The sequence below is a fragment of the Gavialis gangeticus genome, unplaced genomic scaffold (assembly GCF_001723915.1).
Source record: "Gavialis gangeticus isolate Ggan-Ray unplaced genomic scaffold, GavGan_comp1, whole genome shotgun sequence".
In the NCBI taxonomy this organism is placed as follows: domain Eukaryota; kingdom Metazoa; phylum Chordata; order Crocodylia; family Gavialidae; genus Gavialis; species Gavialis gangeticus.
This window is the reverse complement of record NW_017729033.1, coordinates 45,541,524-45,568,049: the sequence shown is the minus strand read 5'-3', so window position 1 is coordinate 45,568,049 and position 26,526 is coordinate 45,541,524. Positions and strand designations below refer to the sequence as shown.

The 26,526-nt window shown below is 39.2% G+C and overlaps 1 protein-coding gene across 1 annotated transcript; it reads right to left on the bottom strand.

The window, feature by feature from the left end:
* Nucleotides 1-2,134: 2,134 nt before the first annotated feature.
* On the bottom strand, nt 2,135-25,549 carry SLC34A2 (solute carrier family 34 member 2). The gene is made up of 13 exons (XM_019526581.1): nt 25,455-25,549; nt 18,925-19,027; nt 18,692-18,823; nt 17,196-17,324; nt 15,867-16,010; nt 14,260-14,371; nt 11,625-11,820; nt 11,122-11,217; nt 8,903-9,023; nt 8,140-8,307; nt 5,813-5,929; nt 5,593-5,717; nt 2,135-3,864 (listed from the first exon to the last, which is right to left on the bottom strand). The coding sequence occupies exons 2-13, from the start codon at nt 19,016-19,018 to the stop codon at nt 3,286-3,288; spliced, it is 2,013 nt and encodes a 670-aa protein (XP_019382126.1). The 5' UTR covers nt 19,019-19,027; nt 25,455-25,549; the 3' UTR covers nt 2,135-3,285.
* Nucleotides 25,550-26,526: the final 977 nt, after the last annotated feature.

Sequence of the window (26,526 nt, the reverse complement as noted above, 5' to 3'; positions counted from 1 at the left end):
TGCTTTTTTTATTGGTGAAGGAATGCTTTGTGTGCCTTTTTAATTTCATTGAAGTATGCTGGAATTCAGGAATTACAACTTCCAGTACTTCCACATTTGGTATAACTATTTTAGAAACATCACTCCAAAAACTGTGGAATATTAAATAACACAAGCATCAAGAATATTATGGCAAATCTTCACCTTTCCCTTCCATACCTGATTTTCACTAACAGCAGCCCAAAAAAAACTTGCCTGAAAAACATCCATGCCCTGCATAACTCCCCTGAACCTTACATTAGCCTCATGGGCAGCATACTCACTTGTATAAATGAAGGCACATTTCTCCTGAGATGTCCTTTGCCTGCCTAATGCTTATACATAAGCTCATACCATTCAAACTCTGCTGTCTCTAAAGGGAGCTATTCTGTTCAGAACTATTTTTCATCAGCCTCCATTATGCATAAGTAAACAGTTGTAGTGAAAAATGTTTAAAATGTTAAACTATTTTTATTTTCACATTCAATGCACCTACCATACCAGGGCAAGATGAATATTCATGCCAAATTATAAAGCTATATATTGTCTCCACAAAAGATAGAAACATTTTTAGAATTAAAAAATAATAATTTCTTTTAGAAACCTTGTACCTCAAAAGTTATTCATTAAAGAAAATGCACATCTGGCTAGAAAAGTAGCATTCAATATCCTTGTGTATTGTAGACATAATATAAAGGTATTTAGCTACATTATCATCTTTATTTTAAGGACTCTGTTCCTTCTTTGCCAGCAAATCACAATGTAACTGAACACTGGAGCAAATAACGGCACCCCTGTAAAATGAAGTATACACAGTTACAAACACAATTTGGAAAGCTATGTTACAAAATATACAGTACTTCCTTTTTACATTTCTATAGATAAACATTACATAATGTTTTCAAATAAGTAATACACCACTCGATCACAAGACACATACTACATAACTTATGAAAAATTCTGTACACTAGAATAATCATAAATACACTGTAAATATCTTCAGTTAGAATCTGGGGCAGGGGCGGTTATATCAGGGTCATGTTGTACTATCTGTTTTTAAGAAGCATTCACTGAAATCTGACTTCTGCCAAAAGCAACAGCACAGTATGGTCCAAAGTAGATAAAGGGATGGATAATAAAAATGAGCTGCATTAATATGATAGGAAAAAAATTACAACAAAGGGGCCTAAAACATTGCTATACTTATACATAATTCCCCTGGTTCCTTTGTAGCAAGTGCTTTTCCTATCGGACCCCAGAATTTTTTGCAGAGGCTGTTAACAGTTTGTTTATTCCTTTATCTCATGCTACAAAATAACAGGCACTTTATTAGAGAACTTATTAGGCAAAAAGCAGAAGACCTTTTCTATGTTCAGATTACTCAACTGCAAATAAGAGAGTCACATGGACTTCTGGGTAGTATTCTAATCCCTAAAAAGTTAGAGCAAAGGAAATGCACACCAGCTTATGAAGGAACACAGCCTTTGAGCATGCATATCCAAAGCAAGAGAGGCAGACTTGAAATTTTGTTCACTTTCAGTTGACTTCAGGGGAGTTATGAAAGACAACAGAATTACACTTCTTGAGCAAGGAACAGAGAAAACTCTATCTGAGGAGCATCAAGGAAAGAGAAGGAAGAACAGGCAAAGGGGTGGCTAATTCTGCTCTTTTCCACTGACATCAACAGGAGCAAGATTTAGTCCAATGCCAAATGCTCTTGAAAACCCCATCTGTGTCAATGTAGGGAAAAATCACACCTATTCTTAAAGATCTGTCAGTGGCCCACAAAAACAGAAAAAGTCTAAAGCTGATTCTGAATAATATTCAGTATACTCTAACAAAAAAAGCATTTTTAGGCAACTTAAAAGCATGTCAGTTTAAAAAATGTAAATAAACAAATCTCTAAAATGAACATATTTACCTGATAACTTAGTTCTGCCTATTACACTAGAGAACTTCAAAGAAAATAAACTTTTTCAGAATTAAATATATTTTAGCAGCACTGAGTAGCTATGTTATGATGAAGGGTCTGTTTGCATTTAAATTTTAAATCCCATTTAAAACACAGTCATATAAACTGGCTGAAGCTTGGCATAGACCCAGGGTGGTAATTCCCCCCCCCCATGACTTGCAGCCCTCACACATTGCACCCTCTCAACTCTTCCGTCTCCCAGAAATTGGTCATTTTATGCTGCTGCAAGCCAGCAGAACTTCACTGATGTCAAATGCTTTAATATTTCCTGAACTGGCTCATTTTATAACACTGAAATGTTGCAGCTAGTCAGAGTTGCAGACTGGCATTTATTAACACAACAACATTGAAAACAAGGGGCTTTCCAGCCTGTGCTGGATTGCTACTTAACCCATGGATTTTTATTAGGGATACAGATTTCCAATAGATGACTTTATAACACTGTCAGCACAAATTGCCATAAGGCACTATAGCAACTCCAAGGACATTGATATCGATCATGCTGCAAATGGTTAGAGTTAACACACATTTTCTCCACATTAAATATTAAAAGAGTCCTAGGAATGTGTGATCTTATAACACACCATGCACTAGCCAGTGTTGAACCCAAAGCATCCTTGTTTTTGCAGCTCTTAATCCAATCCTTACCACTATTTTAAAAGCCTGTTTTGAGGTTTAGTACAAGTCTCCTTCAAATTCTTCAGTAGTTACTCCCTTAATGGACAGCCGATCTTCAACCAACTTATATCTTCCAAAGGCAAATGCACCAGCAATTTAAAATACTTACATTTTGGCCTTTAGCTAGACATCACAAAATATAGCAACTAAGCTCTCTAACACTGAAGGAAATGAACATGTGAAAACATTTTCATTCTTTTGATTTGTTTTTTTCTCTCACAAAACCTTTTTTATATCATAGAATGAGTTTGGTTTAATACCAGTATGATTCAGGGAGAATGTTCAACACATTACATTGTTTTGTTAAGTTCATAAGCCTCTGAACTTATTTCAGCCATCCTCTGTTAAGTTGGAGTGCATCGACATTTCTTGTGTTTGGTACTACTAACCATATAGAACATCCTCCAGACACAGATCTATTCTCAGCTTTTTACCTGATCTGAGACTTACTGGGCACCCTGTAGAATTTGTTCTACTCCATTCCTTGATGAGTAGTGTAGCACTGGAATCAGAAAACTAAGGAAACTTTCATTTAGTCCTCAGTGCATTGTCCAAACTGATTTTCAAGAGACTGATTGTGCTATACTGTGTCTTTGTTAATGCAGGTTGATCTCCTACTATAAAGCTGTGTTGTTAGAGCCCATCGCAGGTTGTGAACCAGCTGCAGGCTGTGGTTTTGGAACACGGTTTTCATCACATGCCATTGCAACGGTGTTTTCATAAACTTCCAGGGCCTTTATCTGCCGGTCTTTGACAGCCGCTTCTTCCCTGTTGCGTTTGCAGGCCTTGCAGTAGCAGCAGCAGCGTTCTCTACAGAAGGTCATCGAAGACGTTATCATATCATCCCATGGCTGCAGGGATCGCATCCACAAGGGAAGGTAGTCCCAGTTCTGGAGTTTTGCAGGCAGTATATGTGGCTTTTTAGACTGTAGAACATTAATTACCACTATTGCAATAAATAAAAGTAGTATGGGACCACAAACGCCCAAGAGGACTTGCCAGCCAGCCATTGACAGGAAGAGCACACCCACAGGTATTAAAAAGAAGCAGATGAAGAGATAAAAACCTGAAAACCATCTGTATGTGGCTGTTATGTTCCCCAACACCTTGGCCAAGTGGATGGGGAGCCTGGTGTAAGGTATTGGATAAAAAAGAATAATTCCAGAAACATTGAAAAAAAAGTGGCACAGGGCGATCTGAAAGTAAACACATTTTGAGAGGTTAGTTAGAGTTCCTAGAAAGACTGTGAACTGAATACAAAACTCATGATGTTACTCAAAAGCCATGATCTCCCTTCCCCCTCTCTCCTTTTTGCCTGGTAAGCAATGAACACATATTTAGTACTATAAAATTAATAGTAAGAATCTACTCTTGATGTTACAGAATAATATGTGGAAATTATGTAGACTTCTGTCAGTACTTTTCCTAAGTCATCAGCTATTACAAGCTAAAATCTATCTGGCTTGGCTTAAGCATCCTTTCTACCATTCTAGCAAAACTCTCACTGCTGTCAAGCAATCTGCAACAGGAGTATGGGAACTTAACATTAACACGATCAAATGCAGACTGGGAAGTTCTAAAATGTAGCTATTCATTGCAGTGAGGCTGGCTGAATACAGGGCTGATGAACCCAACATCATGGAATCATTCACCAGCCAAATATATATACCAGCCCAATCAGTATTAGCTTTGTGCACCCTTAACATTTTTAAATAAAATATGCAGTTAATAAATAAAGAACTGGTGCCTTACAGGCCTCTGATAAGTGGCCATTAATGAAGCAAAGATAGTGTGTATCTAGCCCAACCCAACAGAAAAAGATACAGGTAACCGAGCAAATCCTAAGATTAGGAGCTGATTTGGACATTTTTACATAATTTGTTTTATATTTTTTTCTACATGCAAAGTAGACTTTAATAAAAAGTTGGCTTGGGTAAAATAATAGTCCAGTGATTGTTGACCAAATCACTAATTTCCCTGCTTGTTATCTCATATACCCTCTGTGATTACCAAATTAAAGCAAATACTTAACTACATCATTTTGTTTTTTAAATTACCTTATAAAACAGCTATTTAACATGAGATTAACTGAACTGGATTTAGCCCTGTTTGAGATTACAGCAACTCTGTCTTATTTGGAGGTAATAACATGACTACTGTAATGATTTCCCACTTTATTATTACTAGTATTATTATTATTATTCAAATGCACTGGTACAGTTGAGAAGTCAATGGATGCGGACAAGCACCCAATGAGACATACTCTGACTAGATTTATCAACATTGCAACATACCCGACGCTTTTCATTTAGAATCACTTTGTTTGATGGATTTCACAACCTCCACTCAGGTGCCTAAGCTCCTTGTACAATGTATGAGAAAAAGGTAAGTACCTGAGAACGGGATTCACAGAGGCCAGAAAGACAACTGGGGGACCTCTTAAGGCAGCTGATAGGAAATTACTTCTACGTCTAGGACACAGGCCTAATTCCAAGATGCAGTTTACTTATCTCTGCCTGGCACACACAGACATAAACTCTCGTCTGGAGTTAGGTTCAAATGTCTTCTTCAACTCTCAAAACTCAGTGTTTTAGAAACTACACAACCAATTTAGATATTTAGAAATAGACTTAGAAACCTAACTTGAGACACCCATTTCAAAAAACTTTTTCTTATTTAATTAAATCTAACCAATCTTATGAATGTCTGAGATTTTGTTATATAACGAAATGTTGTGAAACATTCAGTGTGCTTTTTTGCTCTGACCTCAGCATTTGGAGGTCAAGAACCATACACTGGTATTATTCTGAAAGATTAGTGCACCAGCATTTTTAAAGCTAAATCCTCAAGTCCTTGCTCAGGCAAAATTCTCATTGACTCATTGACTCAGTAGCTAGGTTGTAATAAGAACGTTTTATGCTAACCTGTAATGAATACTGTAATGTACTTCCTGGACTCGCTAAAGCTGCAAGTATAGCTGTTGTAGTTGTACCAATGTTAGATCCTAAGGTAAGAGGATAAGCACGTTGAATGCTTATAACGCCAATACCTAAAAGAAAAGAAATAGCATTGAGTATTTTGGATTTTAAAAAATATAACGTGAGACTTTAAAGTCCAAAGGAAAGGAAAGCCCAAAGAACTTACCAACCAGTGGTGTAATAGCAGATGTAAAAACAGAACTACTTTGGACAATGAAGGTCATACCAGCTCCAACCACCATTGCCAGGTATCCAGCAAGCCATGTAAAAGGATATGGGAAATCTGAAAAGCAGAAAGGGGGCATGCTGTTTTTAGAATTAGAAAGTTTTTGTACTACATGGGAAACCACTGTGAAAATCTTACTATTATTTAGATTTTAAAGCATTTAGGGCAATGGCCTTTTTTTTTGTTGCGTGTTTATACAGTGCCTAGCACACTGATGTCCAGCTATAAAATTGGGGCTACTGCAATATGACTAATGAATAATACTAATAAAGAATAAAAGCATTTACACAATCTCTAGGTGCGTCTAGTATATAAGCTAAAATAATATGGCCCACATTTTCAAAAATAGCAGATGTCTCAATTTTGGCAACATAAAGTCTTTAAGGGGGCCGATTTTCAAAAACATCCAGAACCCATGCTATGAAAACAGGGTACAATAAAGTGTCTGAAATCAGACATCCTAAAATAACTCTCTCTCGAAAATAAAGGTCTAAAGAGGTTAGATCAGAAAAGGTAAGCGATGGGCATGTCTACATATGCTCATTTACTGTGCAGTACCCCAAATTACTGCCCAGTATGGGTGCACGTCTACGCATGCATAACCATACTGCACAGTAAATATGGTGACTTATGCCAACTTGAGCATAAATTTGATACCTGCATCATGCAGGTATCAAATTTATGACTGATTAGTTACTGCACAGTAATGCACATGTAGATGCCTTACTGCACTATGGTAACTTTAGTCCGAAGTCAGTCCACATACAGTGTTAATGCGCTTTAACACCTGCACATGTAGACGTTGGCCTATTCCTGCAGTTACTGTGCAGTAAATTTAAGCCAGTGTAAATGCGTAGACATGCCCACTGTGTTCCAGTGCAGCCAGCAGTTGTCACAGTCAGCTAAGAAATCAGAACTTAATTGACCAGTTGGGAAGACCTGCAACAACAAACTTGGGATATGACAGGTTCCCATCCCGATCTAAACTGGCAACTGACTGATTTCCTAGTTTATTTTCCTGAGCTACTAGATGTGCTTCACTCTAGAGGAAGTGACGTGAGCAGGGGCAGATTCAGGGGTGGGGGAGGAGGGGGTGAGCTTGTACCCCTCTCTGATTCCTGCCCCATCCAAAATTTAAAACCAACTGCGTGTGCGGCGACCAACATTTCCTCTAAGATGCGTGGCATGCACAGCCAGACAGGTGTGCTCATGCCATGCTGCAAGGCACACCTGAGCGGCCATGCACACCACACAGCTTAGAGGGAACGCTGGCGGTGGCAGCATTTCTACTCAGACAGTAGTGAGGGAGTCATTTGACTTCATGGCTCATTGTATTCTATCTGACTCCTTCTACGTCTTTGTTCCACAGGTATTAACAACCCTTTCTTCTTTTTAATGGCCTTGATGTTCCACAGATCAAACTATCCTTGGTTCTGCAATTCTGCTGTCTGTTAGCTGTTCTCCATAATGAAGTTTCTATTTCACAGCTGTGCAGATTGTTTTTAACTCATTCCAATCAAGTTATATTTATTTTTGCTTCAATCTTAAACTGAGTAATACAGCCCTAGCCTCCTAGCATATTAATAAACCCTCTAGTTTCTTTTTAACTGGAAAAAATATGTTTTGTTTTATATGTGACAATACATAGATCCCACCATTTTCTTCAATCTAGGAAGCAAAGGGGAAGGCATCACTAGGTGGCCTACTGAAAACTTCTGTGTACAAAGTGTCTTTATCGCTAAAAAACAGATGGCTTCTTAATGACACATGGAGGCTGACAGTGCACAGTCCAGGGAGAGGGTGCTTCTTTTATCTGCCATATGCCACTGAGGAGAGGATTAAAGGATGCAATAGGTAAGGCAAGGAAAGAAAATAACTAAAAAAAAAAAAATAAAAAAGTTGTCCCTATTTTCAGTTCTGTATAGCAGTAAGCAATTACCACCTCAGCTCTCAAGTGCTATTTGCTGACGATATGCACATTCACACGGACATGGCTACCAGATAATGATTATACTTCAATAAACAGAGTCTGGACTTTGGTCTCTATCGTCATTAATCTGCCACATTTCACAAGCAATGCGTTCACTCAGAGATTTTTAAGGAGAAATGATAAACAGTGATAAAATGAAACTTTCTTCTAGGATTTTCATTTAATAATGAATTATGCATACTATCACTTTGGATCTGCCTATGCAAATAGTGTCAATAAATGAGCTTACTGTCACAGTCAGGTTTGAAAAAAATCTTCAGAAATAGTGTATAATTACCAGTATTGATAGTCTTCTTGATGATACTGGCCATTCGTCCTTTAAGGACAGAATTCAGTAGCTTAACGATCATCACCAAACACCCACAGAGAGTTATCAAAGAAAATGCAAGGAGAATGAGACCAATACCAAGATCTGGAAGATCTGCATCCACAAAGATATGCTTGCCTACAAAATTAAAAAAATCAAAGTTAGACTGGTACTTTATTCACTAGGCCAAACTCTAGTTATGCTCTACACAAGCTTGAACAAATTGGACAAAGATGCACGTCGCTTTATATGATGACAGTCGCAGATATTCACCTTACTGACCCTATAGGAGGCACATTTCAGAAGGATGCATTGTTCTTGTGTGGTAGGGCTATTAAACCATACAACACACCCCTCTCAAGGGGAGAAAGATACAGAAAGAGGAGCACGTATAGTGGTGTAACTTCATGCACCTTGGTGCAGGGGGCAAGGGAATGACATGCAAAGGCACAAGCAAATCTTGGTGCACTCCAGCATGATTAATGAGTCACCCCTTCTGCACTAACATACAAATGGCACTTGTGAGCCCTGAGCAGCACACACAAGGGTTACCAAAATATCCAAGAAACTGCTACCATAAAGACCCCGAAGTGGAAGAGCAAAGACTGCCATGATATTGAAGATCTTTGTTACTGGTGCAACTACAGTAGCCAAACCTCATTTCCCCTCTGCCCTTTTACAATAGCCAGTTAAACATTCATTTTGTAGAGTGGGTATCTATCTTCCTACTTACATTTTGCAATATTGTCTACTTCAGTTATATTTTTGATGGTCCATGTTATGTTGCCTGAAGTCCAGCAAAGGTCAGGAGATGTGCAGTTTTCTGAGGGTGGGATTGTGACATTCTGCAATGTCTAAAGATTGCCATATAAAAGAGAGAGAGTTTAGTTAACCCCATTTCATATATTACCAGCTCATGTGCAATTCTTCTAGGTTTTCAAGAACTAAAAATAAAATGAATAAAATACAGGTGAAAAAGGGTTGAGTTCAGTCTATAGTTGAATGGCATCACAGTCACAAAGAGGGAGAAATAGTTTTCACTCAGGAAAAAGCTGATATTTTAATCAAGACAGTCAGTGTAAAAAAAATGAAGAACGGTGTGGAACTCTTGTCTCTTCCAACTAGTGGCATTTCCTTGAATCAAACAAGTTTCTATCTCTTCTGCAGGTCCTTAACTGCAGTTGATGCAGCCACATTGCCTACTAGATGGAGACTGGACTAGATTTCAGAAGACCAGGATTGCATTCCTGTCTCTGCCACTTGCCTACTGGTTGACCCGAGGCAAATCACATCACCTCTCCATGTCTCAGTTCCCTTATCTGCAAACAGGAGAGAGTGATACTGGCCTCTTCTGTAAATCACTTTGACATCTGATGAAAAGTGCCACTTGAGGGCTAGTTTATTCTTAGCGTTATTATTAATGGACTGAAGCCTGGACTACTCACCTGTCCACCAATTACCATCTTGCTTACAAGGAAGGCAACCTATGGGGAGGGAATTGATTCACAGCCTCCTGCTCTGTTGGCTGTAATTTCCCCAAATACATCAAATTAGCTGTCTCAGAGAAAAAAAGTCTAGCTTCTGCACTAAGAGATGTGAAGGAGGTTCTTTATTTAGGACGGTTGCTGCACGCAATTAGCTGAAGTGACTCTACAGCTCACAGATCAAGGGACACCAAGTTACAACACTCAGTATGTAACTGTTACTGCAAATTAAGAAATGCTGGAAAAGATTGCTGACTGAACTATACCAATGTGTTTCCTAGCCAAATGGACTGTGGAGGCCAGAAGGGTACCTCTGAGAAACATTTCAATTAAGTTTTCTTCAGGAAAGGGAGAGAACTGTGGGAGAACCAGGTTTTTTTCCTGATTCCCAGTGGTCTTTTTTGAAACAGGTAAAATGCGGATTTGGATTTGTCTTCTCACTAAATCTCCTAAATACTAAGCTGTATAGAGACAGAGACACCTTTCTGAATCAAAAAGGCTACAGAGTGATTTTTCTCTCTCCCCCTCTCTGTACTGAAGAAAACTTCTCTACAACCTATACCTCTGAAATATTTCAGTTTTTAAGAAAATTCACATTGTCAAAAATATTCTGACCAGTTTCTGTTCATAATGTAGCAGTGAACAAGATGACTACAAGTCAGCAGTGTGTCCTTGTTGCCAAGAAAGCTAACAGCATACTAGGCTGCATTAGTAGGAGCATTGCCAGCAAATCAAGGGAAGTAATTATTCCACTTTATTCAGCACTGGTGAGGCCACATCTGGAGTGTCCAGTTTGTGCCCCCCAACTATAGAAAGGATGTGGACAAATTGGAGAGAGCCCAGCAGAGAGCAACAAAAATGTTTCAGTGGCTGGGGCAAATGACTTCTGAGAAGAGGCTGAAGGAACTGCGCTTATTTAGTCTGCAAAAGAGAAGACTGAGAGAGGATTTGATAGTAGCCTTCAACTACCTGAAGGGGGTTCAAAAGAGGCTGGAGCTAGCCTGGTCTTAGCGGTGGCAGATGACAGAACAAGGAACAGTGGTCTCAAGTTGCAGCAAGGGAAGTTTAAGTTGGATATTAGGGAAAATTTTCTCACTAGGAGGGTGGGGAAGCACTGGAACAGGTTACCTAGAGAGGTTGTGGAAGCTCCATCCTTGGAGGATTTTAAGACCTGGCTAGACAAAGCCCTGGCTGAAACAATCTAGTTGGGGCTGGTCCCACTTCGAGCAGGGGGTTGGACTAGATGACCTCCTGAGATCCCTTCCAACCCTAATTTTCTATGATTCTACAGTATTGGTATATGTGAATGCCATACTTCTATGCTCAAAATAATAGCAGTCGTAAAGAAAACTCTTCTGCTATGGGTATATTTGTAATACTGTGAATATTTTCCTTCTATCTGGAGTGCTGTTTAAGTAGCAATAATATCTTTCCTTAGGAGAGAAAAGCCATTTTAACAAATACTTACCACACTGGTGTTAGTTAGGCACCAAATCTTCACCAGGCTTCTATTTTTCGCTGAGTCATCATTCATAGCAATTGCATTTATTACAGATTTATCAAGCTTAAATGTTAAAGAAAAAAAACAGAAAAATTATTCTAACCTGAAGCTTAAGTCTACAAAATTTAGGCCAAAAACCTTTTCACCTACACCCTTCAAGCAGTGCCACAGAAATCAATAAAACTGCTTATGCATGTAAGACAGCACAATTCTTCCTGCAGCCTACTCTCCTACCCAGCAGATAAGACAAGCAGGGACTTAACTCCTGGAAAAAATGCTTGGTTGAGCTATTATCAATAATGGGGATTATTATTCCACATATTTTGAATAATTATATCAGAAATAAAAATTTTCATCTATCAAAGATGTTTTATCATGAGGACAACAATACTATCAGACAGCCTAGTATCTTTAGAGCAGCTTAAATAACTGTAGCTGAATCAAGTGGCTTCATTAAAGTGAAAACCTACCTCAATGATAAGCTTTGTAAAAGGATCTGTGATAACTTTTAGTAGCTGAGGGGCATCTTCACCCGTCTCAAGATTAAAGGATTTAACTATAACATTAGTTAGATGATAAAGATAACCAGTAGCAACTTCTATAGGCAACAGCACAAACACTGCAAGCCAGTTAAAGAAATCATGGACTGTAGCTCCAGCAAAGGCCCTGCAAAAAGACAATTAAAAGCAAATTGTTTTTAATAGCACATTCATAGCATAAATAAAGTATGAAAATACACAAGTGCAAAGGGAGCCTGTAACAAGTCAAGAATTATGTCATTTTTAGAGCCACAGATTACCACTTGTGTTACAGTGTGCTCTTTAAGCAGTCTAACTGGCAGAGCTAACCAAGGGATTAAAAAATACAAACAAAACTAGAGAAAACAAAGGAAACTATCCTTGACAGGTGGGGAATACAACCTACCCTCGACTAGTTCAAATGAAAGGCCATTGCGCAGCCTCTGTTAGCATGTCCCATTGCCTAAGTATAGTTATGTAGGGCAGACTTTTATTTTCCTTTGTGCATTTAAGTGGCAGTTTTCTAGCCATCTACCTGAGCATTTTTGAGCCACTGCACTTTGCATTCAATAATCTCTGATAAAATAGATAGAAAGCACTGGGACTAAGGCTCGATGCTAGAATTCAGGACCTGTTCCTTTTCAAGCTGCATCCATCTCACTCAGTCACACACTCTAATTTGCTTTCATCCTCCTGGCCCCATGTATCCAGAATGCTGAGAAAAGGTTATCAAGCACTGGTTGGGTGGGAGTCTTATCTCAAGCCCCCCAGCTGGTACTGCCATGATGTGGTGTTGCTGCAGCAGCAGTGCAATGGTGTGGGGCTGCTGCTGTTGCCATGGCATGGACTCAAACCAGAAAGGTTTCCTCTCTAAGTTGGTACCTGGGGCTGGTGCACTAATTGCCTACCCCAAGTTATGCTACTGAATGAATCTCTTTCTTTTAGCTGCCCAGAGGGCCAGCTTCAAGAGTACTACCTGAGCAGGGACTGAATAATGCCTGCAGTGAGGATGTTAGAACACTGTATTGGAAAGTCAGACATGCAGGTTGAAACGCTCTTTGGGCAAAAAGGGCCTAGAAGCCAGGTCTTGTATTTCCTGGGCAAGTATCCTAAACACTCAGCTAGTAGGGGCCTCCTCCTCTTCCAGCATCTAACACCTATTAGTTAGTCAGGAGTTTCTGGACACGTGCTTTTTCAACTTGGATGCACACACACAACTATAATGGACATGTATACCCAGCTGCATATGTGCTCCACCAGTGTATAGCCTATTGTGCATGCTCAGTCTACACATATATTCTTTCACATCCACAATGCAGGGGTAAAAGAATTGCAACCTGTGCTTAAATGCCAAAAAATGCCACTTATGTGGCTAGCAAGCTGTGATTTAGACACACAACGGAAAACAGAATTCCACCCAAAGCTTTTTCTGGCATTCTGACGTCCATTGCCACCTTTTCTCTGCCCACTGATTAATGCAAAGTACTAGTCTCTGACCTCTTTATAGCTATGTTATGTACAATTTTCAAACATCACAGTATATTTCCCTTTCAAGCTTTGTTCCTTGTGTGTAATTGGCAAACCAATAAATAAAAGATGCAGAGGGAAAACAAACAGGGAATATAATCTGGCTAAATGTATTTCACACATTTGGCAGTGTCCCCATATACATTACTATAAATAACAAGAATAACAAGGCACCACAATCTCACACCCATTCCAGTTTTACTACTCTAGCAGTTACCACATCTCAGTACTAATGAGAGTTTAGTAGTTCATAAACTGTCAGTGCGTATACATGTAGCTGTTAGAATGTTTCACTTTTCTCTGTTTATCATATCTTGCTTATTGTTGTTTTGCTAGTCCTTGAAACAGAAAGTACACAACAAGTGGAAAACTTTTTATTTAATGTAACATTAACTTTCTGCACACATATTTTCTCTGTTATAAAGATATGGTAAAATATGGGTGGAAAAGTGGATATACTTTTAAAAAAAGGTTAATAAGTGCCATATTATGGGATTCTGTCAAAAAAAAGTTTGAATCTTCCAAACCCGTGTAGCTTTTTAGGGAACACAGAAAGCATTTAAGATATATTTTCAAGTTAACTTATAGTAAGCGTAGACTGCATTGTGCTCTGTAATGTCAGATAACTGAAGAATAAAGGCAACTTGGAACTTACTGTACCATCAAAGCTGACAGCTTTATGGAGCAGAAAGCTATGGAATTGCCATTTAATTATTTATGATGACTCAGCAAGATAGCACCTGTTCTTGCATCCCATTGAGATCAGTGGCAAATTCTCAGTGATTTAAGTAAGGAAGGATCAGATACTTTCTTTTACATGATTGTGAAGTAAACGTGACTTATTTTAATTATTTTATATCCAGCTACATAATTGGAACTGCACAGCACATCATTAAAGGAGCTTTAGAAATTTGCTTTCCATTTTCAAGATGTAGATTGTAATTTTGGACAACAGACTAGCTGAGAAGCTGCTATAGTAATAAGAGTCATAGGAAGAAACATAAGAAAACCTGTTACGAGTTAAAATATATGCTTATGGGGTAAAATTAAAGCAGAATACCTTCTAAATTCATTCCTTTCTCCAGCTTGCATAAGTGCCACAATTGTGTTTGTAATTGAGGTACCAATATTTGCCCCCATTATGATAGGAATAGCAGCTTGTACAGTCAACACTATAAAGTAAAAAAGGAACATTAGGTGAAAATCTAATACTTGACACACAGTCTACACAGAGGGCTAGTCTAGACATGAAATTAATGTGAAGCAATAAGCTCTGGTGCATATGGCATCAGAGTTTATTGCTCCTGAGCACCGTGTCTTCATGTGTGTCTAGGACTGCAGCACATTGAGTAGAATCAGAGCAGACCCAGCTGGCAGAGGGCTAGGGGGTCAGCATGCCAGGCCAGGGCTGCTCCAACCTGGCTCAACATACTGCGCAGGGGCTGGGTGAGGCGTGAGGGTGCCCCAGTTCAGGGCTGGCCAGCAGGCAGCCCTGCACTGAAGCACTCTCATGCCCCAGCCAGCCCTGTCAGTGTCTACACGTGCGTTGCTGCGCACTAAAGAATGCCACCGAAGGACAGTACTTGTATTTACAAATATTAACCTCCAGTGGAGTTAATTTATTTCCTGAGGCCTAATAGGGCCGCATGAGTAGACACTGAGACTTTTCTGTGGTCCTAATTAGGCAGCTGCACAGTGAACATCTTGTGTAGATGCACTCAGTATGAATCAAATTACCTTTCCATTGAAGTCACTGGGACTTTTGCCACTGACTTCAATGTGATCAAATTTGTCTAACAAACATAACTAGTTGTCACTATGATCCATATAAACATCTTTTTAGTCAAAGGATCTTGGGAATGTGCTGCTTTATTATTCTGAGAACCCACTTTGCATCTGAAGCATACTGGTCCTTGGTTTCTAGTACAAAATATTCAAGTACCTTACCCTTTTTTTTTTTAACTAAGCATTTTCCCACGTATTATATATACACTTCAGAATTTTGAAACTAAGAAACAAAAACATAGATTCTAGTAACTTTTTTGACAGGTAAAATCATGCAGTTGCCAAAGTTAGTACATTCAGCGCCAGTGTACTAAATAGGTTCCCTACAGCTGAATGGCATTTTTGTGCATTATAGTATGAAGAGACAAATAAATTATAGCTAGTTAAAAGGGAGGAGGGACTTGCCACATATCCACTGCCCCATGGTAATTTCTTTGTGTTTCTGCACTAGGTATGCCTTGTGGTAAGTGAAAGATGAACTAGACTAGCATTGCCCTGAATGAAAGAGGGCTACATTACCACAGTTTAGCTTTCACACTTAAGCTTCCAGTTACTGCAAAACAGCATGAAAACATAAAAAATTATTGCAGAGCAACTGAAACATAGTTACTTCCATGTCCCTCTCTTCTAAGCCATCATAATTTGTTTGTCTGCCCATACCCTCAAGGTCCATTTGTTATTGCTAACTTTTTCTAATTTAGTATCAGGAGAACTGCAGTGAAGTTTTCCCCTCATCCCTTTACTTATTCCCAAAGCTTCTTCTTTTACAACTTTTTAACTGCTAATATAAGAAGTATCATGATCTCTACTTCTTTTACTACTTTTTAACTGCTAATATAAGAAGTATCATGATCTCTACTACCATAGCGTGTGATGACTTACATGAAGAAGACACCATGCTGACTATAATAGATGAAGAGGTGCTAGAGCTTTGTACCATGACTGTCACCAAAACTCCAATCACTAGTCCAGCCACTGGATTTGACAGCACAGAATCATCTCGAAAAATGTCCCCAGCTGCTTTACCTATAAAAAAAAAAATCCTTCTAGTGAGAAAAGTGTCTTGCACAGTCAATAACAAGAGCATTTACAGAAAAACTATTCCACTTCTCAAAATGCAATGTATGCAACCCTACCTGTCAGTCTAAAGGTGAATTAAAGTGATGTAGCTCAGAGATCCAAGTTCAAATCCTGAACTTAGACTTATTCCTTCCAAATTATCAGGAAATACATCATATTTATCTCATTCTTTTATATGACAGAAAAACCAACAGTGAAAAGGCTTGGATATAAGTGTATCTAACCACTTTGTCAGAGGGAAGGACTTCCTGAGGCTCAGGAAAAAAATAGGATCACTAAGGAGAAGACAATTGTTTACTTCATGTAGGAGCCCTAAAGATGCTATTTTAGGCACAGACACGGGTGACAGGGCACTATCACAAGCAAATCTTTCTGCATCTTCCCCTAGTTAGGGTATGCCTCAATGGTATAATCTTACATAGGATATTCAGTAACTCAGGCATTATTTTGGTTGTGTAGTTTTATGCCTGGACTAGTAAATTCAACAAAACGGTATGAAAGATATCAACAAAATGCCATGGATTTAAAAAAGAAAACTAGTTTCAGTTTTAAATCCAAAATATTTTCATATCATTAATATTTTGGTTTGCTTCTTTAAGGAATAATATTTTAGTAATTGTAAATAGTTTGGGGTTATTTTATATTTTAAATTATACTGCTAAAAATCTTGAATGGAAATGGAAAAAATCACTAAACTCAAACAGGAGTCTACACAAATTTAAGTAAACCACAATTTGGTCCTTTTATATTATAATATTTTTCACCTTGAAAGGAGTTAGGGTCCTTTAATGTTGAATCTTTTAAATAAGCACCTGTTTTTAAACTTTATGTTACAATGATGTTCACATAGTAAAGCTAAATGCACAGGTGTATTTGTGTTAGTAGGACAACAAGGACTTCCAATGGCAATAATAGTTTGGAATTCTGGAAACAAAGACTTCTTGCAAACAAAAGGAGATCAACTTTTAGTTACTGAAGACAACTTCTACACATGTATGTTCATACCTGTGTATCTAACGTGAGTTCTTACAGTTCAATATTCTTAGCATGGTTATTTCATTTTGAATTGTATTAGAGTCAACAACCCAGTCATCCATAGATAAACCTGGTACTTTAAAAGTATTTACATACCTCCTACCAATTGGAAGCCAGAGCTTAGAACATCCAAGGAGCACACAAATAAATAGAGTAATCCAAGCATGAGAACAAGCTTTCCTAACCCTTGGAGTACAAAGAGTAGTTTTCCTTTCATATCCCGATCTGCAAAACATAAGGCAAGTTTTCATGTATAAAATATTTACGCCTTTGGCACTCCTTTTTGAACAGTTTAGCACTTCTAGAAAATCTCACGTTTTCAATCTAGAGTCAAGAACGATATTGAGAGCTCAGTGAATGATAAATCCAAAGGAATGCTTATGTTACTAAAATTTTAACCATAGCATCATTTTAGTTCAAATATTTTGATGCATATAAAAACTCCAGAAAGTTTGAACTGCATCCTTTTTAATGTTTACAATTAGATTTTTATATTACTGTAAAAGGTGGAGCTATGCTAATTAAAATTGCCCAGAGCATCATGTGTATCAGTGTCCCCACACTGAAAAATAGTGGCAGGGCATTTTGAACTAAAGCTTGTTCAATGAGCTTTAGTTTGATGTACCCTGCTGCCATTTTCTAGCTCAGGGCCACTACTACACATGATGCTGCACTTGGGCAGTAGTAACCAGCAGCACACTTATAAGATGGGAAACTCCCTTCTTGAGAGCACGGAGGCAGAAAGGGATCTCGCAGTCATTACTGACTCCAAGATGAACATGGGCTGACAAAGCGAGGTCACGGTTGGCAGGGCTAACCAGACCTTGTCGTGCATCCACAGGTGCATCTCAAGCAGGGCCAAGGAGGTGATCCTCCCCCTCTATGCAACACTGGTCAGGCCACAGCTGAAGTACTGTGTCCAGTTCTGTGCGCCCCACTTCAGGAGGGATGTGGACAACATGGAGAGGGTCCAGAGGAGGGCCACCCGCGTGATCCGGGGACAACAGGGCAGACCCTACAGTGAGAGACTGCGGGACCTGAACCTGTTCAGCCTTCACAAGAGAAGGCTGAGGGGGGACCTGGTGACCATCTATAAACATACTAGCAGGGACCAGAAGGGTTTGGGAGAGACCTTGTTTCCCCTAGTGCCCCCCGGGGTAACAAGGAATAACGGCCACAAGTTGCTGGAGAGTAGGTTTAGATTAGACATCCATAAGAACTACTTCACAGTTAGGGTGGCTAGGATCTGGAACCAACTTTCTAGGGAAGTGGTGCAGGGTCCTACCCTGGGGGTCTTTAAGAAGAGGTTTGATGCCTACCTAGCTGGAGTCATTTGAGCCCAGTTTTTTCTCCTGCCCAGGCAGGGGGTTGGACTTGAAGATCTACAAGGTCTCTTCTGACCCTACTTCTATGATTCTATGCTGGAATCTGCTCTGATGGGCTCCCTGCATGTGTATAGGAGCCCTGACTACTCAAGTTAAATCATAAAACCCGTTCTCCAAAAATAATATTACATAATAAGATTAAGATAAAACAGCAGCAGATTAAAAAAAATAAAGAAAGGTAAATGTTATACATTGACAGCTTATTACCTGACCACTTGATCCCAGTGTCCGGAAGGTCTGGCACTGTCCAAGGGTCATCATCTTCTTCTGTCCCTGTCTGATTTATCAAGGCAATTGTAGAATATCCAGGCTGAATATTCCCTGTCGAAACCACATTGCCTATAGAAATCAAACACAAAACAAATCAATTTAAGTACTTGCTGCCTTAACCCAAGAGCACAAATATAAGATCTTCATGTAAATCATGAAAATATATTTACCTCCATCTTTTGCAGTCACAGGCTGTGTTTGCTTGGAGGATTCATCAATGCAGTTATTGGCTTCAGGCTTGTCCACTTCAGGCCAAGGAGCCATGGTCTGTTACTAAAGAAATATACTGATCAAAATTACGGTGCTGTGAAAACATTCGTTAACATTTGTCAATACGATGTAAAGAAAGGTTTACCTAAGAACAACACAAAGAAAACAATCTATCTTCCAGCACAGATCTTCCTTAATTTTTATGAATTACTGTAGTTATTAATTAACTTAGAGTTACTTGTGTTGCTTAAGTCAGTACAAAAAATTTCATTTCCTCTCCCTAGGTGTAATTATGCTAAGTTTTGGCTGCTACCAAAAGCAAAGATTTTTATTCAATCTAAAATTTAAGTCTTCAGCTAGCCTTCCTTCAGCCAGTCAGTCAGTCATTCTCCTATAGGAAACAAATTGCTACTTTATTTTTTGTCATTCTTTCATTCTTAACTGTATGGGTCTAATTCTTAAATGGTAATACAGTTATTAGATCTGAAAAGGAAGTGTCTCATTTTTTATTACTGGCTGAACTAAAAGGAATTGAAGCCTGACCAATCCATTTCCACTAACCTGTCTAGGGATGCCCATTTTATTTCTAGCACTAACAAAAATGTCTCAGCTCTGCCACCTAGACACGTTGCTGTACTGTTGCACCAGTTAAAAGAAGATGTCTTCTAAATCGATGGACTGTTGATGTGTGGTTCAGCTAGTCTCAGTTATGGGTGGTGAACCCGGTTTGGTCTGATCTATACACACAGTTTAACTATTTTAAAATGGCTCAACAGCACCTGCTTTTAAACAGCAGTTAACTTATTTCATGTAGTAGATAGGGTTTGTGTTACACAGCTCTGGCCAGAGGCAGATCCAGGATTCCCCAAAGGGGGGATCCAGGAGCAGCAATCCCCAGTGCAAGGGTAGCTGCACCCCTACCGCCGAGCCTCTTCTGCCTCCACCAATGTGGGCAGACTGCCCTCAAGAGCCTCCAGGGACTTTATGAAGTCCCTAAAGCAAGTGAAAACCCCTCCTTTCCTTCCCTTTCCCTCCCCACTTCCCCAGCTGCCGCTGTTGCTTTCCCCACTGTGCCAAGGGCTGGGAGAGCACCAGAGCTGCTCCTGCCCATCCCAGCTGGGCTGTACCAGGACAGGGCTCATCTGGGGATGGGGACAGTACCAACAGCAGGTCAGAAGAGTATTCCTCCCTTCCCTGCCCCATCCCCTAAAGCAAGCCTGGGAAAGAGGATCTCCCCACTCACCCACACTGCTGCTTTCCCCATCCCCAGCTGAACCCAGTCCACATGCAGCCTGGTTGGGGTGGACAGCAACAGCTCTGGTGCTTCTCCCACCCCTAGGACAGCAGGGAAAGCAACAGCAGCAGGCGTGGGAGGGGGAAAGATGAGGGAAGGGGAGTTGTCACTTCCTTAAAGGATTTTAAGTTACTTATTGCATTGACCTGCTCTGGATAGGTAAATAACACAGGGCATGTCTACATGAGATGTTTACTGTTGCCTAACTGGCCTCACAGTAAAATGTCACTGTCTACACGTGCAGTACTGTTAGGATGGAGTAAACTAATTAACTCCACCACAGGATAGTACTGCCAGACACAAATACTTACTTACAGTGGAGTTATTTACTCCACTGCAACACACATCTAGACACTGACGGGACTGGCTGGGGCATGGTGGTACTTCAGTGCGGTGGCTTCCTGCCAGCCAGCCCTGCACTGAAGCTCCCTTGTGCCCCAACCAGACCCGCCGCAGCATGTTGAGCCAGGTCAGAGCAGCCCCAACTAGCAGGCTGACCCCCAGGATCCTCTGCCAGCCAGGGCTGCTCCAACCTGGCTTAACATGCTGCAGTCCTGGGCACACATGTAAATGCAGTGCCCAGGAGGAATAAACTCTGGTATGAACTGCACTGGACTGTATTTGGCCACATTAATTGCATGTGTGGGTGTGTCTACAATGTTCAAATGTCAGGAGGACTTGCACTTCTGTCTACAGTAATACTTTGAGAGTTGATGTCACAGGAAAAGAGAAAATAGTGGTAACAACAATGGGAAAAATTCTGGTACAAAGATCCTTTACCCCCTTAGGCTGCATCTTTACTAGCCTTTCTCAGGAAATACCTTATATTTGTACTATCACTGTTGCAGGTCTACCCTAGGTAGCACTATTGGGAGTCCCAATTTAGATTAGTATAGGCATTTTTATCTATTGTACCTTACTGTAAACAAGTTTGTATGATAGGGGGATAAAAGCACTAGTGACAGGTCTACCCTGCTGATTCTTCACAGGCCAGCACCAGTTGGCATCAATAGTAGATCAACAGTGGGAGAACTTGGCTAAAATGTTCACCACCAGCAGGATCCCTATGTCAGTTAAGATAAGGCCCCAATAAGCTAGTATGAAGATTGCCATTGTGCTATAAACAAGATTCAAGTATGAACAGCATCCACTGAAAGAAGAGTACTTAATCCCACATCTAATTGGTTAATACCTAAGTCTGATATTGGAAAAGGGTTGCCCCTTAGGTGGCCTCCATTAGTCACCAATTATGCTCCTATTGTGTACCCCATGGTTGAGGGAGAATGTCAGATTGCATGATCACTCAAAGCCTACTGTAATAGTCAATAGTACAGTTTTGTGGCATTTTAATAAGAAAAACATTCCCCTTCCACACCTATTGAGAGAATTCTGCTAGGAACAAGGAAGCTCTTACACAACTATTATGTGCAGGATTTCATCCGTAAAGTGGATATGGTACATGGATCTCTAAACAGCTAAGAATATCACTTGCTGGTTTCAACAGTGTTTTTTCCATTTGCTCAGAGCAACTCTCATGTTGTCATTCACGTCCAAACAACCTCAAGGCCCCGCCCATGTCAGAAGAACTCAGTCTTGTAAAACAAGTTGCCCTTGCACACATTCAGCATTAAAAGAGTTTTGAATGATATAAGTGCTTAGTAATAGTCTTCTTAAAATCAACTGCAACCATAAGCAAGCATCTGAAATTCAGGATTGGGATGGGTTTAACACACCACATAATACATTTACAGCTCTTTTCCTACATCCATATTCAAGATGGAACTCAAGGGCTTAACCTCCCCTATTACAGAAGCAGCCTGAAAACTGAACTGGTGTGATAAATACGGATTAGAAAACTCCATCTAATGAAAAGTGTTTTTTCCCCCTAAACTAAATCTTCCGAACTGAAGCATTTGGATAGAAAATAGTTTCATGAGATTTTTATTAATGCTATGGTGTCTAGACACCCACAGGTAGGTCATATGTTTTTATTACTATTATTATTTTAGAATATTAATTTAGCTTGGCAATACAGAGTACCTTTGGAGGCGGGGCAAAGGAGAGGTGCTATATAGATATACAAAATAAGATTAATACATATAAAAATAATCAATTTCAGGCCTGATCAAACTTTGTGTTGGCAAGTACAGCTTGAATACCATAGTCCCTACAACTAACTACTTTCAGCATCTGTGCTTCCCAGGAAAATATTACTCTGGCAGCCAAAGCAGATTGGCTAATGTTATCAAGGATCTTTGACAATGGAAACGTGGATTTCTTGAAGCGACTCTGCAAGATGACAACTTAACCCTATGAAGTGTGTGGGAAGCGTAACTTTCAGCCACAAGTCAGACTGATTATTAGAATTTTAACCCACAGCTTCTTGCTATTGATGCTATTGATATGTCTATCCCCAGCATGTAACAGGTATTATCACAAAAGCACTCCTTTCAAAGACAACTATTTTCCCCAAAAGAAAGCATTAATATTTGAAGGAGAAAATTCATGAAAGAAAACCCTAAGCACTGAAAAGCAGGATCGTAACCATATACTCTACTCCCTTGCACATGAGCATAAGAATAAGTAGTATTTTAGATGCTCTGTATGCTGATATACGAAGTGCAAGATAGTGGAGAATCAATATCATAATCCTCAGTAACAATTTACTTTAGAACACATAACTCATGATTGTCAATGCTACTTTAGGTGGCTGTCACCTCATTGCTACATCGATGCAAGATCTGAAATGGAAGCACCCCCCCCACACACACACACACCTTTTCTCTTTTTCTAAGTGGTAGGTCAAAATATTCCATGCATTCTATATGAAATTAGCCTTTCAAAGGTCTGAAAACTAATGCCCACACAAACTGTAATCCAGTCTGTCTCAATGAATGATGCAATAAATCCTCACATGCCATAGTGTGTGCTCCTTTGGTTGCAACTCTTGCCCTTCTTCTCCTTTATTATTATGTATTATTTGCTTCCAATGGTGCTCACTATTTTGGGTGTCTTTAATTATAAAAGATGCCAAATCCCTACTCCAGTGCCCATAGAGAATTAAAGCGGAATTGGGACTATTACATTCCTGAGTGACTCATGAAATTACTACTTTTTTTCTGTTTTACAGACCTAAACCTTCAATAATTCTCTATTTTACCTTAAAATAGTCAAAAGTCACTTATTTTCCTGGGCTTCACACAAGGGATATAAACTACCAACTGCATGTGTGTACTCAGTATTGTTTTTATCTTTCCATCCATGACAGCTCAGTGAAAGGACAAGTTGTACTTGAAACAAGTAATGTGAAGCAATAGTATTTAGAAAATCAAAATTACATGGAAACTGCAAGGTAGAACTGAGAAGAAATGGGATTTCTATGTGAACCATATACCAGTACTTCAAATACAACCATTAATAAACCCAGTGAATAGCTAGACTATCATGCATGTAAATTTTTTTCCAGGCCCATCGAACAGTTTCCAAAGCAAGATATCTATTTCAAACAGGCTACTGTCTTGCTTCTTTTACTTCTCTAAAATGCAGTGCATTATTGCTGTTGTCCATGTTGTAGATGTTTATTTCTGAAAGTTTTTGGGTTTGGGGGGTTTTTTGTTAGGTTTTTTTTTGCAGTGGATCTGATATTCGGCTGTATTTGCATTCATACTATTTCAACAAGTATACTTTAATGAATAGGTATGTCTCAGGACTTCTCCACATGTATGTTGAAGATGCATGCAATATGTGTAACTTCAAAACACATAACCAGAGATAAAACTCACATCTTATAGACACGAGTGACCAGGTTCTTAGTCAGCATAAACTAGAGTAGCACCACTGAAGTTAACTAACCAGTTTACACAAGATGAGGACGTGGATCCATAGCATTACCGCCCTATTGCTTTAAATGTGAGAGAACAGGTAATAATTATAATACGCAAGCAATGATTCAACTGTGCTAAGGGCAAGTTTCTTCTTTGCTTCAGCTAGCATCACTCCAATAGGACTATTTGCATCAATCAAGTTACCAAGTTTAACCAGGATGTAAGGTTTTAAATCAAACATCTCTGCTGTAGAAGGGAAAGTGCAGGGGACAAATGCTAAATGCAGTTGCTAATATATAAATATTTTATTTATATGGGAGTCCTTAGACCTCTGGTTGTCTCGCAGAACTGAATCTAAACCACGAAAAAGCAAAACCAAACCAAGAACAGCATACACTAGTAAATAAATGAATGTCTAAGCCAGTGCAGAAATAAAGCATATACTTCACAATATCCACTTGTTGCCAATATCTATCCATTCACAGCCAGTACTCTAGCTAACAGAACCGTATCAGCTATGATTTCAGTGAATAATCTGGAATGTATTTGAATGTAACAAACGGTATGATTAAAAAGATCTTCACCACAAGAAAACAATATAATCAAAACAGATACCTGCCCCCATACCTAGGCTGAGGGACTTGGTAAAGAATCTCAAGAAAAGAAACAGAACAGCATTGAAAAGTTTTATTAACTTAATGAAAGCCACTAATGAAAACTCCAATATCAGTCAAATTTCTGTCTTCTGTCACATTAATTCAGCCAATTCTATTAGACTAATGTATTCCTCTTTCCTCAGTGCATTAAACTGAATTAACATTAAAAACATTTGGTTTTGGATAGCCTGTTAGTGTAATAATGTTTTACATAGCCATTTCATACAATTTTATGTAGTAACATATGACTGCTGATGCTTCACTGATTGCAGCTTAGGCATTTTTCAGCATCCGATCCTACTGATTATTTCTAATTAAACTTTCTGTTTTCTAAACAAAGTAAAACACTAAATACTTTTTCTGATACTGCAGGCAATTTTTGTACTTTTGATTCTTTACCACTGCTAACATATCTGTTGGCTCTACTTCTGAATTCTATGTGAAAAAGTCTATCCTCCTTGCAGAAGATAGTTACAGTAGCATGTATTTATAATCCATTTTAATTTAGGTATTTTAAAAAAATTAAGGGAATACAACTAAAAAGATACTCTCCAAAATATTTAAAACTTTGACTAGACTTTGTAGTACAATTCCAATTCCACTTCTTTATCTCTCTGCTGCTAGTTCATGTGACCTGCAAAACAGTCTGAGACTTACATACAAATTACCTTAAAGTTTTTAAAAAAGGAAAGTTTGCCTGAGTTGCTTTTACTTACCGCTTCTTTCTTCCCCAACAACAGAGAGAACAGATCAGCCAGGTATCCACTGAAACCTGCAATTTATAGAGGGAGAGAGGAAGGTGTTGAGCAAAGTCTGCTGTCACCAGTGCACACTCACATTCCTATCTTACACTCTAGAGGCACTGCCTACCTGCAGCTTAATGATCTCAATCAGCTCTTTTCAGCAGAAGTGGAAAGCAACCAACAGCAATAAAACCTCAAATTGTTTCACACTTATCATATTCTAGGAAATGTCCCATCAGCATTAAAGAGTTGCTAATATGTTCATCTGAGTAATGTGGAATTATTTGTTCCACTCTGATAAGCTGCTGGCCACGTTAGTCGTCTTTCTAATAAATGTCTTCCAAAAACATCTTCTTATACCAAAAATTGATCAATAGAGTTCTGACAGGGATATGGTGCTGTTATCTGTCCGTTCGTCTATCCTACTGTCTATTTGTCTGCCTCAGAAGAGAAGTGACAGAGAATCAGATAAAAAAAATGGTCTAATTAGGAAACCTGTAAGAACCCCTTTCAGAACAAAGGATGAAGTTTTCATTCTTATCAGTGCCCAGTGTTTACAATTAAAAAGAAGCTACAGAGATCATTAGCATTTTGGCCATTGCTACCCTGGCTCTCAAATAAAAGAGATTTAAAGATATAAGAGTGCTCCTGGTAATTTTATCCTGAAGGCTAGCAAGTAGTACAACAGGTACGAATAAGCTCAGTATGATATTAAAGATTCATGACCTATACAAACAAATGACAAGTACGAAAGTGAGCCACTACCACTGCTGACTACTATACAGGGGTAGGTACACAGGGAGTCTGGGGTACTGACCAAGCCACGAACATTGCAGTGTTATTCTCTTTGAATTTTTGCTGTCCAGACCCATTTGCTCTCAGGTCCATCTGGAAAATGACTCCATATAGAGGGATCTTAACTAAAAGCATCACCTTCTCTGTGCATTGTGGCATGTCTTTGCTCATGTTTTCCTTACTAAAATAAGGCTGTTGCTTTTTCGTTCCTGCTAGCCCTGGCAGCATGGCAAAGATGCAAGCAGATCTC